The sequence below is a fragment of the Caretta caretta genome, chromosome 23 (assembly GCF_965140235.1).
Source record: "Caretta caretta isolate rCarCar2 chromosome 23, rCarCar1.hap1, whole genome shotgun sequence".
NCBI classification, from domain to species: Eukaryota; Metazoa; Chordata; order Testudines; family Cheloniidae; genus Caretta; species Caretta caretta.
Genome location: NC_134228.1, coordinates 9,102,981 through 9,119,397, shown reverse-complemented (window position 1 = coordinate 9,119,397; position 16,417 = coordinate 9,102,981). Strand labels below are relative to the sequence as shown.

Below are 16,417 nucleotides of genomic sequence, written 5' to 3'. Positions count from 1 at the left end.
GGGGGCCTGACAATATGTACCCAGAACCACCATGAACAACCGTGACAATGTTTTAGCCCCATCAGGCACTGGGATTTCTACCCAGAATTCAAATGGGCGGCGGAGATTGCGGGATAGCTACCCATAGTGCAACGCTCTGGAAGTTGATGGTTGCCTCGGTACTGTGGATGCACTCCGCCGACTACATGCACTTAGAGCATTTGTGTGGGGACACACACAATCAACTATATAAAAACATTTTCTACAAAACTGACTTCTATAAATTTGACCTAATTTCGTAGTGTAGACATACCCATATAAAGGTACAAAAGCCTCCCACCTGCTGCCCCCGGCCCCACCCCCATTCCAACCCCTTCCCCAAAGTCCCAACCCCAACTCCTTCCCATCCCTGCCCCTACTCCAACCCCTTCCCCAAATCCCCGCCCCTGCCCTGCCGCTTCTTCACCTCCTCCCCTGAGCATGCAGCTCCCCGCTCCTCCGCCATCCCTCTTGGAAAGTGCTAAGCGCCACCAAACAGCTGTTTGGTGGCAAGAAGCACCTGGAGGTAGGCACAGGAGCTGGGACACAGCGTGCTGGGGCAGCGGGTGAGGGGAGCTTGGCAGCCGCAGGAAATAATTCCACAGGATGCATACGGCCCACGGGCCATGTGTTTGAGACCCCTGGTCTAGGCTCTAGTCAACGTAGTTTGATTTTATTTCCCATGGAACAATTTCTTTCCAACCCTTCTCCTTGCTACCCCTCGAGTCTCTACTCTCTGTGAAATCACTTGTCCTTGGTGTCACTCTGAAGGGATCTAGAGCTGTGTGTTGATTGGGGCAGAGATGGGAGGTGGAGCTGGTCACCTTGGGGCCCTGTTCCTTTGGGAGCAGCAGATCTGTGACTGCTGTGAATGCCCTGTGGGACAGGGACTAGGTGCTGCAGGGGGACGCTCAGAGGACCGAGGGGTGAAGTGTGCTTATTACCAACCTGGAAGGAGGTCACTCCCCCACAAAAGGCCTAGAGGGCACAGCTTGTGTGGCGTGTGGCTGAGGGAGTTGGGGAGCTGCCCCTCAGTGGGCACAGACAAGGCTTCCTCATGCTAGGGGCCCATGGAACTGCACTGGGGCATTAGGGCCAGCACAACTACAAATGGAGAGCGCCCCCTACTGACCTCCCCCTACCAACAGCACAGGCCCCCTAGCACTGTACTAGGGCACTGGGGCCAGCGCTGACTTCCAGAAGAGATCGTGAGCATCCCCTACTGAGCCCCCACACCGCTCCCTGAAGCACAGGCCCATAGAAACGCACGGGGAATTAGGGTCAGCACAGACTGAGAGAACACTCCGTACTGGAACTGCCATATTGCTCCCTAAAGAACAGGCCCCAAAGCATCATGCTGGGGTCAGCTTTGGCTGTGAGAGGACAATGCCCTGTAATGAGCTTCCCACCCTGCACCTTACAACATGCAGGGTGGTAGATGAAGGTTACCTGAGCACACAACACCGGCATCTTCTCCGTGGTTACAGTTATTGTCTCCCCAAGGCCGAGCCCTGCATTCGGTGAGGGAAGCTTCTGTCCCTGTGCAGTGAACATCATCCAGCCAGATTCGGTCTGATCCTCGCCCAAATCGAGCCCCTCCTGGGGCTGATAACGCCATACCACAGCCCAGCTGCCTGCACACAACTCTGGCCTCAGTTAAATCCCAGCTGTCATCACACACGGTTCCCCACTGCTGGTTGTGAAGCACCTCGACTCTCCCAGAGCATCTATTCAGACCGTTCACCAGTCGGAGCTGAGCCACTTCCGAGATGCCAGAGTCTGCAAACACCCCAAGGGAATAAACACTCAGGGAGGTTCCTGTGCATCTGATCAGTAGTGATGCTGGGGAACGTAGAGCCTCCCACTGACAGGTCTGAACAGCCTCTGCAACAGCCTGTTAGGGGTTCACTCCCTGTCAATCGCAGTTAACTCATGCGATTAACTCAAAAAATTAATTGTGATTTAAAAAACTAATCACTCTTAATCGTAGTTTTAATTGCACTGTTAAACAATAGAATACCAAATGAAATGTATTAAATATTTTGCATGTTTTTCTAAGCCCTAACTTGTATCTGCCTATTTGGAACCTGGGATGCAGATCCTGGACTAGACTTAACAGGCCCCGGACTGGACTGGCCAGAGGAATTGCTGCAATGCAGAGCTTTGGCTTAGCCCGCTCTTCTCAGTGTGCCTGTAGGGCACCAGTACAGATAGTCACACACGTGATGGAGGAGAGACCTGTTAGAAGACGGGACTTTGAGGATGCACAGTCAGATGGCTGAACAAGCTAGATGGAAGCAAGATCTGAATGACCTCTCCTCTGACAGCTAGTGATGAGCAGAGGAGGGGGAAAGGATTCAGGACCAGACGGTATTTATATGAAGACACTCACTCTGCATAGTATCCAGCAGAAAGAGCTGTGTTGGTCACCCACAAACTGAACTGAACTCACTAACCAGGGGGCTCAGACTCCAGACCCCTATCAAGAGTGAGACGGGATGGAGATGGGTGTTCCTGCAGAGGGGTGTGGGGTGTGTAAGAGGTATAGATATGATTTAATCTGCCCCTCACCCATAGGCGCCGACTCCGTGGGTGCTCTGGGGCTGAAGCACCCATGGGGAAAAATTGGTGGATGCTCTGCACCCACCGGCAGCTCCCCACCCAGCTCCCTTCTGCCTCCGCTCCATGTCCGCCTCCTCCCCTGAGCACGCCGCGTGCCCGCTTTTCCCCCTAGCTTCCAGCACTTGCGCCACGAAACACCTGTTTCATGTGGCTGGGGGGGGGAGGGGGAACGTGGCGTGCTCGGGAAAGAGGCGGGGCCAGGGAGGGGATTTGGGGAAGAGGTCCAATAGGGGTGGGGGGGGTGGAGTTGGGACAATGACTTTGGGGAAGGGGTTGGAATGGGGGCAGGGAAGGGGTGGAGTCAGGGCAGGGCCGGGTGGGCACGAGCACCCACCAGCACCAGGGAAAGTTGGCGCCTATGCCCTCACCACTCTTCAAAGGTAGAGCTAACTAAGGCTCCATTAGGAATCTTTTGGGATTAAGTGATCACTAGAGCAGAAATCATCTGCTGTGACACTGTGTTTCTGCCCAGCCTGCTTCAGCACTGAGGTCTCTCCACTAAGAGCTGGGGGGAGCCTCAAGAGAGCGACCTGCAGAGGTCACAGTAGAGAGGCCGGGGGCAGCAGGAGGTGAGGGCGAGCAGAGTGATGAGTGGCTGGCAGGGCAGCTGCCACCAGAGCAAGCACCCAGACAGGAGAGCGAGCCAGGCGCTCTCCTCCCCGCCCCCATGGTGGGAGCTGAACTCACACAGGTGCACCTCTGAACTCTGGGTCTTCACAGGATCCTGACACAGGGAAGAAAGGTAAGCAGCAGGATACGGACCCTGGACTTCAGGAAAGCAGACTTCGACTCCCTCAGGGAACGGATGGCCAGGATCCCCTGGGGGACTAACTTGAAGGGGAAAGGAGTCCAGGAGAGCTGGCTGTATTTCAAGGAATCCCTGTTGAGGTTACAGGGACAAACCATCCCGATGAGTCGAAAGAATAGTAAATATGGCAGGCGACCAGCTTGGCTTAATGGTGAAATCTTAGCGGATCTTAAACATAAAAAAGAAGCTTACAAGAAGTGGAAGGTTGGACATATGACCAGGGAAGAGTATAAAAATATTGCTCGGGCATGTAGGAATGTTATCAGGAGGGCCAAATCGCACCTGGAGCTGCAGCTAGCCAGTGATGTCAAGAGTAACAAGAAGGGTTTCTTCAGGTATGTTGGCAACAAGAAGAAAGCCAAGGAATGTGTGGGCCCCTTACTGAATGAGGGAGGCAAACTAGTGACAGAGGATGTGGAAAAAGCTAATGTACTCAATGCTTTTTTTGCCTCTGTTTTCACTAACAAGGTCAGCTCCCAGACTGCTACGCTGGGCATCACAAAATGGGGAAGAGATGGCCAGCCCTCTGTGGAGATAGAGGTGGTTAGGGACTATTTAGAAAAGCTGGACGAGCACAAGTCCATGGGGCCGGACGAGTTGCATCCGAGAGTGCTGAAGGAATTGGCGGCTGTGATTGCAGAGCCATTGGCCATTATCTTTGAAAACTTGTGGCGAACGGGGGAAGTCCTGGATGACTGGAAAAAGGCTAATGTAGTGCCCATCTTTAAAAAAGGGAAGAAGGAGGATCCTGGGAACTACAGGCCAGTCAGCCTCACCTCAGTCCCTGGAAAAATCATGGAGCAGGTCCTCAAAGAATCAATCCTGAAGCACTTGCATGAGAGGAAAGTGATCAGGAACAGCCAGCATGGATTCACCAAGGGAAGGTCATGCCTGACTAATCTAATCGCCTTTTATGATGAGATTACTGGTTCTGTGGATGAAGGGAAAGCAGTGGATGTATTGTTTCTTGACTTTAGCAAAGCTTTTGACACGGTCTCCCACAGTATTCTTGTCAGCAAGTTAAGGAAGTATGGGCTGGATGAATGCACTACAAGGTGGGTAGAAAGCTGGCTAGATTGTCGGGCTCAACGGGTAGTGATCAATGGCTCCATATCTAGTTGGCAGCCGGTATCAAGTGGAGTACCCCAAGGGTCGGTCCTGGGGCCGGTTTTGTTCAATATCTTCATAAATGATCTGGAGGATGGTGTGGATTGCACTCTCAGCAAATTTGCGGATGATACTAAACTGGGAGGAGTGGTAGATAGGCTGGAGGGGAGGGATAGGATACAGAAAGACCTAGACAAATTGGAGGATTGGGCCAAAAGAAATCTGATGAGGTTCAATAAGGATAAGTGCAGGGTCCTGCACTTAGGACGGAAGAACCCAATGCACAGCTACAGACTAGGGACCGAATGGCTAGGCAGCAGTTCTGCGGAAAAGGACCTAGGGGTGACAGTGGACGAGAAGCTGGATATGAGTCAGCAGTGTGCCCTTGTTGCCAAGAAGGCCAATGGCATTTTGGGATGTATAAGTAGGGGCATAGCGAGCAGATCGAGGGACGTGATCGTTCCCCTCTATTCGACATTGGTGAGGCCTCATCTGGAGTACTGTGTCCAGTTTTGGGCCCCACACTTCAAGAAGGATGTGGATAAATTGGAGAGAGTCCAGCGAAGGGCAACAAAAATGATTAGGGGACTGGAACACATGAGTTATGAGGAGAGGCTGAGGGAGCTGGGATTGTTTAGCCTGCAGAGGAGAAGAATGAGGGGGGATTTGATAGCTGCTTTCAACTACCTGAAAGGGGGTTCCAAAGAGGATGGCTCTAGACTGTTCTCAATGGTAGCAGATGACAGAATGAGGAGTAATGGTCTCAAGTTGCAGTGGGGGAGGTTTAGATTGGATATTAGGAAAAACTTTTTCACTAAGAGGGTGGTGAAACACTGGAATGCGTTACCTAGGGAGGTGGTAGAATCTCCTTCCTTAGAGGTTTTTAAGGTCAGGCTTGACAAAGCCCTGGCTGGGATGATTTAACTGGGAATTGGTCCTGCTTTGAGCAGGGGGTTGGAATAGATGACCTTCTGGGGTCCCTTCCAACCCTGATATTCTATGATTCTATGATTCACTAACCAAGGACAACCACTGTGAGAGGGGTCACTGGAGGGAGAAGGGAGGGACACGTTAAAGGAACGTTTGGTTGCTGGACTCAAGATCCTAAGGCAAAAGACACTGCCCAACATACTCTGGGATAACTGTTTTGCTCTTCCGGCGTTTTCTCAAGTTAATGCGAGGGGATTTCCCTCCTTTTATTAAAAAGTTTTTTTCTGCACTGACACTCTGTGCTTGCAAGAGGGAAAGCTTTGCCTCATAGAAGCACCCACGGGGTGGTGTGTAATTGCCCCTGGTTACTGGGTGGATGCTCAAGCCGGATCTGTGTTATATTGCTGAGAAGGAACTCCGAGATATTAAACCCATCCCTGCTGACTTCTGACACCACTGAGGGAAGGGTTACTTAGATATCAACTTGTGACATACACAAAAGAAGAAGACCCCCCACTGATATGCAGCCTGGGGTAGGACACGGCAGTTGAGAAAGAGGACAGGGAAATATGTCGGCTGTGCAAGACAGAAAGTAACAAAGAATTGCGTGTCCTGTGTCCAGCCTTTGGGGAAGTTACAAATTTAGGGCCAAATTCCTGAAATGCAAATCCACCAGAACACAGTGATTAGGAACCGGACTCTTGAGAAACTGGCCCTGGATTTTTAGTTTGAGTGAGCGGCTGCAGGCTCTGTCAACACCAAATCCAAACAGTAGAAGCTGCAGTTACCCAGGTCCCCAAAGTGCCGCAGCAGGGTCTGGCCCAGGTATAACTAGATGCCAACTGGAAGAGGCCACAGGGATGCCTAGAGTTATATGGGGATCCCCTGGGTGAGATATACTGTGTGCACAATAGCTCACCAAAGGTGGTATGTGAGGTCTCTACCAACAGCCAGCAGCCCGCTGGTCTCCCTAATAGGGGCAAGATCTTTGTATGGGACACAGTTGAAGAGAGATGTAAAATGTAAAATATGAGGTTGCAGAAGTGTTGCAGTAAAGCTTGTCACCTGTGCCATGGCAATCCCTTCGGCGGAGCCAATCAGCACATAGTACAAAGCACAGCCGTGGAGACAGGCTATATTCACTGTCTGGGCCCTGTGGGGACCTGAGAATATGCAAAAACAAAGGACCCTCAGAACAAGTCTCGGAAGAGAGACCTCCTCTGAGAAGACAATGGTCTATATCTGTAACCCCCACACCTCGTGGGTGCTGTGTTCTGTCCCATCTAGTTTCACCGAGACCACACAGAGAGATAAAATGAGTCTCCTCTACAGCTTATGCGGCAGAGACTCATGCACTAAGCTCCAGAGGTCCCAGGTTTGATCCCGCCTGCTGATGACTGGGGTCTATCAGTGTCATATACCTACGAAGAAAGAGGAGAGGGGACAAGAGCTCCCTTTCACCCAGGAGGTGGCTGACAGCATTTGTCTCAGGAACAGGAGATCACAGCCAAGCCTGGAGTAAAACCCTGGAAGAACTGTGGGGTGAGCGTTGCTCTACCAGACAGAAAAGTATCTCGTTCAATAAGTCTAGGGTCTAGTCAGCGTGGTTTGATTTTATTGGCCATGGAACCATTTCTTTCCAACCCTTCTCCTTGCTACTCCTTGAATCTCTACACTCTGTGAAATCACTTGTCCTTGGTATGCCTATGAAGGGATCTAGAGCTGTGTTTTGATCGGGGCAGAGATGGGAGTTGGAGCTGGTCAGCTGGGGGCCCTGTTCCTTTCGGAGCAGTGGATCTGTGACTGCTGTGAATGCCCAGTGGGATAGGGGCTGGGTGCCGCAGGGGGACACTTGGAGGGCTGGGGGCTGGAGTTTGCCTATCATCAACCTGGAGAGAGGCCACCCCACAAGGCCTAGAGGGCACGACTTGTATGGCCTGAGTCCAGGGGAGTCGAGGAGCTTCCCCCCAGTGGGCACAGACAAGGCTTCCTCATGCCAGGGGCCCTTGGCACCGCACTGGGGAACTGGGGCCAGCACTGCCTTCAAAGGAAGAGTGCCCCCTACTGAGTCCCCCCCACACTCCCTACAGCACAAGCCCATAGAACACACAAGGGAATTAGGCTCAGTACAGACTGTGAAAGGCAAGCGCCCCCTACTGGAACTGCCATATTACTCCCTGACGCTCAGGCACCAAAGCACGATGCTGGGGTCAGCACTGGCTGTGAGAGGACAATGCCCCATAATGAGCTTCCCACTCTGCTCCCTGCAACAGTGGTGAAAGAAGTTTACCTGAGCACACAACACCGGCATCTTCTCCATGGTTACAGTTATTGTCTCCCCAAGGCCGAGACCTGCAATCAGAGAGGGCAGCTTCTGTCCCTGTGCAGTGAACATCATCCAGCCAGACACGGTCTGATCCTCGCCCAAATCGAGCTCTTCCTGGGGCTGATAACGCCGTCCCACAGCCCAGCTGCCTGCACACGACTCCAGCATCAGTTATGTCCCAGCTGTCATCACACACGGTTCCCCACTGCTGGTTGTGAAGCACCTCGACTCTCCCAGCGCAGCGACTGGAGCTGTTCACCAGTCGGAGCTGAGCCACTTCTGAAATGCCTGAGTCTGCAAACACCCCAAAGGAATAAACATTCAGGGAGGTTCCTGTGCATCTGACCACTAGTGATGCTGGGGGACATAGCCCCTCCCACTGACTGGTCTGAATAACCTCTGCAACTGCGTTCACTCCCCACTAAGGCTATCAATTAATCACAAAAAGAAAAGGAGTACTTGTGGCACCTTAGAGACTAACCAATTTATCTGAACATAAGCTTTCGTGAGCTACAGCTCACTTCATCGGATGCAAGTTAACTCACAGTTAACTCTGTCTCAGAGCAGCTGATCAGCCTGGGTGCGGGGTCACATGCCCCCCAACCCCACCCACAAGTTGCTTATTGCCTTATACTGAGCATGTTAATTCGCCCCTTCCAAGTATCGGCAGTTACGTGGGCCTGTGTTTCTCCAGCAGTGAGGAGGTAAGCGAGCGTCAACACCAGAAACAGAAAAGCTAGAGGAGGTTCGAGGAAAATGTCATTCTCAGAAAGTCTGGAAGGTTTCAAGAGATTCTACAAAGGTCCAGAACATTCTAGGAGGCTAGTGGAAAATGAATCCAAATGTGGAATACCTGAAACATTTTATTTTAAAACAGGGCTGTCAATTAATCGCAGTTAACTCAAGCAATCAACACTAAAATGTTAATCATAATTTTAAAAATTAATCGTGGTTTTAATCACACTGTTAAACAATAGAATACCACTTGAAATTTATTAAATACTTTTGGATGTTTTTCTTCGTTTTCAAACATATTGATTTCAATTACAACACAGAATACAAAGTGTAGAGTGCTTTTGAATTACAAATATTTGCACTGTAAACATGATAAACAAAAGAAATAGTATTGTTCAATTCACCTCATAAAAGTACTGTAGGGCAATCTCTTTCTCGTGTAAGTGCAAAGTACAATGTAGATTTTTTTGTTGTTGTATAACTGCACTTAACAATTAAAACTTAGAGCCTACATGTCCCACTCACTCCAACTTCTTGTTCAGCCAATTGCTAAGACAAACAAGTTTATTTACATTTACGGGAGATAATGCTGCCTGCTTCTTATTTACAGTGTCACCAGAAAGTGAGAAGAGGCATTCACATGGCATTTTTGTAGCTGGCATTGGAAGTTATTTATGTGCTAGATATGCTAACCATTCATATGCCCCTTCTTGCTTCGGCCACCATTCCAGACGACATGCATCCATGGTGATGACGATCGTTAAATAAATAATGTGTTAATTTAATTTCTGACTGAAATCCTTGGGGGAGAATTGTATATCTCCTGCTCTGTGTTTTACCTGCATTCTGCCATATATTTAATATTAAACCAGTCTTGCACAATGACAGTACATGTTGTTTGTTTTCAGAACTTTCACTGCAGATGTGACAAAATGCAAAGAAGGAACCAAGGTGAGATTTCTAAAGCTAGATACAGCACTCGACCCAAGGTTTAAGAATCTGAAGTGCCTTCCAAAATCTGAGCGGGACCAAGTGTGGAGTATGCTTTCAGAAGTCTTGAAAGAGCAACACTCCAATGCGGAAACTACAGAACCTGAACAACCAAGGAAGAAAATCAACCTTCTGCTGGTGGCATCTGACTCAGATGATGAAAATGAACATGTGTTGGTCCACACTGTTTTGGATCATTATCGAGCAGAACCCATCATAATTATGGATACACGTCCTCTGGAATGATGGCTGAAGCATGGGACATATGAATCTTTAGCGCATCTGATGCATAAATACTTTGTGACCCCAGCTACTACAGTGCCATGCGAACGCCTGTTCTCACTTTCAGATAACATTGTAAACAAGAAGCAGGCAGTAATATCTCCTGCAAATGTGAACAAACTTCTCTGTCTGAGTGATTGGCTGAACAAGACGTAGGACTGAGTGGACTTGTAGAATCTAAAGTTTTACATTGTTTTATTTTTGAGTGCAGTTATTTTTTGTACATAATTCTACGTTTGTAAGTTCAACTTTCCTGATAAAGAGATTGCACTACAGTACTTGTATAACGTGAATTGAAAATACTATTTCTTTTGTTTCTTTTTCACAGTGCAAATATTTGTACTCAAAAATAAATATAAAGTGAGCACTGTACACTTTGTATTCTGTAGTGTAATTGAATTCAATATATTAGAAAATGGAGAAAACATTCCCCCAAAATTGAAATAAATGGTATTCTATTGTTGTGTAAAAGCGCAATTAATTGAGCGATTAATCACGATTCATTTTTTAGTCACTTGACAGACCTACTCCACACCACTGCCATGCAGCCACTTCTGGGGTGGAACAGAGTAGCTGAGAGACAGGGCACAGAAACTGATGGGCTGTGTAGGAGAGGAAGTGAAGAAGAACCCTATCTCCAGTCACAGCAGTGGGGGATATTACAGGTTCAGGATTAATTAGCTGAGCTGCAAATCACCGGGGGTGGCAGGGGTAGGATACCCACATAAAGGGACCCCTGAGCGGCTGCAGGCTCCATTCGACCCCAAATCCCACAAATGGGATCTACGGTTACCCAGCACCTCATTGTGCTGGAGTGGGGCAGGGGGATCACAGTGATCAGCGATGGGGAGAGTCTTTCACAGAGGCACACGTACTGTTCCCTGCAGCACAGGCCCTAAGTGCTGTGCTGGGGCACTGGGGCCAGCACAGAGGGAAAGGGCAGAGAGCCCCCTACTGAGACCCCATCCTGCTTGCTGCAGTACAGGCCCTCAGCACCATGCTGGGGCACTGGGGTCAGCGCTGACTCAGATAGGAGAGCTGGATCTGTGCTGAAAACTTCCCAACCTGCACCACCCACAGTGACGTCATGGATGCAAGTTACCAGAGCACTCGACACCAGCATCTTCTCCGTGGGTACAGTTACTGTCTCCCCAAGACCGAGCCCTGCAATCAGAGAGGGCAACTTCTGTCCCTGTGCAGGTGACATTATCCAGCCAGATATGATCAGATCCCTGCCCAAAGTGAGCCCCAGCGGGGGCTGATAGCGCCGTCCCACAGCCCAACTGCCTGCACACGATTCCAGCATCCTGTAAGTCCCAGCCGCCATCACACACGGTTCCCCACTTCTTGTTATGAAACACCTCCACTCTCCCAGCGCAGCGACTCGAACCATTCACCAGTCGGAGCTAAGCCACTTCTAAAATGCCAGAGTCTGCAAACACCCCAAGGGAATAAACACTCAGGGATGTTCCTCTACATCTGATCATTCATGTCAATGGGGAATATAGCCCCTCCTGCTGATGGGTCTGACCAGTCTCTGCACAAAGTGAGGTCCTGTCAAGGGCTCCCCACCACTGACCAGGCTTTTTCCACTCCCATTCCGGCCAGCTCTCACCTAGTTAGGCAGACTGGACTGCAGTCTGACCTACTGCTCCCACTAGAGCACTTAATGAAAAAGATCATCCCCCTTCCCCCCCCCCACTGCCTTCATGTAGAAGCTGGTGTGAACCTCCTGGGGAGCAGATTTACACCCTCATTCCTGGGGCTGGTATTCACTCCAATGGGATACTGTGCAGTGTTGCAGGGCAGACACTGGCATAAGCATCTTGGTGATTGGGAGCTGAACACAGTCACTCGTGTCATTAGTGGTTGCCTTAGCCTGACATCAGCATCGAAGTCTAGATGATCCAGGACTGTGGACCCACTTGAGCAGTAGCCTGAGGGACTTCCTTGTACTGCATGGGCCACAGCAAGTGAAAAACTTCATGTTCCCCAAAGACAATGAAAATAGAAGTTTCCATCCAACACATTACTGGCATGAAATCCCCAATGGTGACAAAGTGGAGAGGCCAGGGCTTATGTACTCAAAAACCCAAAATGCTGCATACTCTTTTTGTTGCAAACTCTTCTAGTCTAATGTTCCAGCCACATTGGGTTCTACAGGAACAAAGGACTGGAAAAATCTGGCTAGAAATCTGGCATGCCATGAGAAGGCAGCAAATCACCAGAGAGCATTCATTCCGTAGGTGGAAAGAGCTTGAGATGAGACTAAGGTTAAAGGCCACCATAGATGATCAGCATCAAGAGAAGATTGCATCAGAGTCTCTTTACTGGCAAAATGTTCGGAAAAGGCTCATTGCCATTGTGAGAATGCTTGCTACCCAAAACCTAGCACTGCATGGCACTTCAAATCAGCTGGATGTGCCAAACAATGGAAACTTCCTTAACATTGTGGAGCTGATGGCACACACCACTACTTTGGAAAAACAATTCAAAATGAGATCATACAGTTACTGGCAACAAAAGTCAAACAGAAGATTGTGGCAGATCTGAAGTCAGCAAGCTATTACTCTGTTATTCTGGATTGCACACCTGACATCATCCATACAGAACGAATAACTTTAATGGTGTGTTTTGTAACATCAACAGAACCTAGTGAAAATGTCCCTGCAATAGTGACTGTCAGAGCATTTTCTAGAATTTATTGACATTGATGATACTACAGGAGCTGGTATGACAAATGTGCTTCTTAAAAAGCTGGAAGATACGGGAATTCCGATAGCTGACATGAGAGGTCAGGGCTACGATAATGGTGCCAACATGAGCGGAAACAACAGAAGAGTGCAGACACGGACCCTTGAGCTTTTTTTGTCCCATGCAGTTCTCATTCATTGAACTTGGTGGTCAGTGATGCAGCATCAGCTTCTAGTGAGGCTGCTGAATTTTTTAGTGTAATTCGAAGCATCTCTGTATTTTTCTCTGCATCAACTCATCGATGGCAAATTTTGAAGCAACTTCTGGGAACATCCTCTCTGACACTGAAACCACTAAGTGCCACACGATGGGAAAATCGAGCTGAGGCGATAAAGCCTACCAAACACCAAATTGGGAAGATAGATGATGCCACAGTTGCCATTATGGAGGATAATGCTATGACAGGAACTGTTTGTGGGAGAACAGTGGCAGAGGAAAATGAAATCACCAGAAACATACATAACTTCAAATTTCTCTGTGGCTTAGTGTTGTGACATGACATACTGTTCGAAATAAATGTTGTAAGCAAGAGACTCCAAGGTGCTGACCTTGATATATCTGGAGCAGTGGAACAACTGGACAAAGCAAAGTCATACCTACAGTCTTACCGGTCAGATGCGGGATTTCAAAACATTCTGAAGAGTGCTCAGAAGTTGGCAGAGGAACTTCACACTGTGGAGGAAAAATTCAGTGGACCCAAGTAGGCCTAAACTTCCCAAGTAGGCCTAAAACTTTGGTCAAGCTAACTGTGTACATGAAGCATAAGAAAAGAGTGTGGAAAATTCCATTAAGGGGCGATTGCAAATAGCACAGCTTAAGAAATGTAACCATAACCGCCAGAAGTTAGAAAAAAACCATTAACCGCAAAGAAAACACCTGTCAATAACAGGAAAAGCTTGTTTTTGCTAAACTCCAAATAAGGCAAAGCTACTGTTGAAACTTGCACTATATGCCAAATAAGGAAAATGCTGTTAAAGAAAGTGGGCTTAACAAATTGTGGTTTTCAGCAATATAAGCTCCTGTATTTTCTGTATGCGGCGGGGCAGCTACTTAGAGCTGTTACCCCCCTGCTCTTGTAATCAATAAAGGAGCCTCAGGCTTGGTTCTGATCGAAACAGAATGCGTGGTTAATTTTTCCACCACAACACTGAAGCTATTTTCCCACCCATTCAAGAATACAAGAGTCACCAAAGAAGAAGACATTTTGATTACGAGGCACGGGATAATCCCACAAGAGACCCCAAACAACAATTCAAAGTTGAATTCTTGAACCAGATGCTAGATTGTGCAATACAATCTGTTGAAGAACATTTCAGGCAGCTCAAGGAACACAGCAGTATATTTGGGATGTTGTATGATATTCCAAAACTCCTCACTATACCTCAAGAAGACCTACACCAGCAAAGCAGGCACTAGAGACAGTGTTGACACATGATGACATGCGTGATGTTGAAGCTGAAGTTAATAAAAACACGTCTACACTCCACAATGACACAGGAGAGGCTGGTCGGCCTTGCAACCATCTCAATAGAGCATGAGCTGGCCCAGACTGTGGACCTTCAGCAGGAAGCAGTTCAAATCTTTGCAACCAAGAAGGCATGGAAAGCACCACTTTCATTATTCAAACAGATAAAAATGCCAGTGTTTACTATGCAGACAAGAAATATTACATTTGCTGTTCAGGCGTTTGAAAGTTAAGTGTTACTTAAAATTTTTGAACAAGGCATTCTAAGTTGTTAGTTCCCCTTTATTGGGGTAGGTAGCAGAGCAGTACCATGAGAGGAGTAGAACAGGAGGAAGGCAGATTTGAGACCTTTCAAAGTTTTGGCCCAAGCGAGGAGGTATGGGGGCATCATTTGAGCTCCCCGCCTCAGGTGCCAAAATGTTGTGGACTGGCCATGTCACCAGGCTGACAATGGTTCCGACCAGTGCAAAGGCAATGCACACTTCCTGCAAGCAAGTCGGCCCCCTCCTGAAGCAAACACCTGCCCCTGCAATTCCTCCTGACTTGCCACGACTGACTTGGCAACATCGTTTTGTGGCAGCTGTTGCTGCAGTGGGGTCTAGTGCTGCCGGTCCAGGACCAGTCTCAGATGAATGATGGCAGAGCTGGGTTGACAACTGTGCACTCACAGAGGGGTAGCAACTCTGGAATAGACAGACTGGCTTGCTCATGGATTTTCAGAAGCCCTAACTTGTATCTGCCTATTTGCAACCTGGGATACAGATCCTGGACTAGGCTTAATGGGCCCCTGACTGGACTGACCCGAGGAATTGCTACAATGCAGAAATGAGGCTTAGCCCGATATTCTCCGTCTGCCTGTGGGGCAGCAATACAGACAGTCACACGTGGTCGTGGTGGAGGAGAGCCCCGTCAGAAGAATGGACTTTGAGGATGCACAGTCAGATGGCTGAACAAGCTAGAAGTAAGCAAGGTTGGAATGAGCTCTCCTCTGACAGCTAGTGATAAACTGGGGAGGGGGAAGGGCTTCAGGACCAGACGGTATTTACATGAACACACCCACTCTGCTTAGGTATCCAGCAGACAGAGCTGTGTTGGTTGGTGCTGGGTTACAAATCACCGTAGTACTTGAATGCAGGGGTAGTGTAATGTTGTTGTTCTGATTGTCTGAGTAAAGGGCAGCAGAACTGGGCTTAGCCTGCCCTGACTGAGGGGGTCACCCACAACTGAACTAAACCCACTAACCAGGTATCAGACACCAGACACCTACCAAAAGTGAGAGGGGGTGGAGATGAGGTGTGCGTTGTGTCTAGGCATGGTTTAATCTGCCCCTCACCACTCTTGAAAGATAGAGCTAATTAAGGCTCCATTAGGAGTCTTTTGGGATTAATTTCTTTTTGGGATTAAGTGATCACTAGAGCTGAAATCACCTGCTGTGAGACAGTGTTTCTGCCCAGCCTGCTTCAGCACTGAGGTTTCCCCACTAAGAGCCGACAGTCACTGAGAGTTGGGGGGAGCCTCAAGAGAGCGACCTGCAGAGGTCACAGTAGAGAGGCCGGGGGCAGCAGGAGGTGAGGGCGAGCAGAGTGGTGAGTGGCTGGCAGGGCAGCTGTGACCAGAGCTAGCACCCAGACAGCAGAGCCAACCAGGCCCTCTCCTCCCTGCCCCCATGGTGGGAGCTGAACTCACACAGGTGCACCTCTGAACTCTGGGTCTTCACTAACCAAGGACAACCACTGTGAGTGGGGTGCGGCAGAGGGAGAAGGGAGGGGCACATTAAAGTGACTTTTGCTTGCTCGATTCAAGATCCTGAAGCAATAGACACTGCCCAACGTACCCTGGGATAGGTGTTTTGCTTATGGTTTTACCTGTTTCCAGCATTAGGGCCAGCAGAACTGCAAAAGGAGAGCACCCCCTTCTGACACCCTCTGCCTGCAGCACAGTCCCCCTAGCACTGCACTAGGGCACTGGGGCCAGCACTGACTTCCAGGGGAGAGTTTCCGTGTCCCGCACTGAGCCCCCACACCGCTCCCTGCAGCACAGGCCCATAGAACCACACAGGGGAATTATGGTCAGCCCAGACTGAGAGAAGAGCGCTCCCTACTGGAACCTCCATATTCCTCCCTGAAGCAGAGGCCCCAAGCACCATGCGGGGATCATCACTGGTGCTGAGGGGACACCCAGGAGACATACGGTGACAGTTAGTGAGCGGGCTCCATGCTTGCCGTGGTATGGCGTCTGCACAGGTAACTCAAGAAAAAAGGCACAAAACGATTGTCTGCCCTTGCTTTCACGGAGGGAGGGAGGGAAGCGGGGCCTGACGATATGTACCCAGAACCACCCGCGACAATGTTTTAGCCCCATCAGGCACTGGGATTTCTAC

At 49.2% G+C, this 16,417-nt stretch overlaps 1 protein-coding gene across 3 annotated transcripts in view; it reads right to left on the bottom strand.

The window, feature by feature from the left end:
• The window catches only part of LOC125629384 (scavenger receptor cysteine-rich domain-containing protein DMBT1), a 90,707-nt gene that overhangs the window by 32,788 nt on the left and 41,502 nt on the right, over positions 1-16,417 (bottom strand). For 2 of the 3 annotated variants that reach the window (XM_075122542.1, XM_075122543.1), the window contains exons 10-11: positions 7,776-8,105; positions 1,468-1,797 (exon numbers count right to left, since the gene is read on the bottom strand). In XM_075122542.1, the coding sequence (XP_074978643.1) occupies positions 1,468-1,797; positions 7,776-8,105 (660 nt within the window). The remainder of the gene's footprint in view (positions 1-1,467; positions 1,798-7,775; positions 8,106-16,417) is intronic. The other variant, XM_075122544.1, reaches the window with a different exon arrangement.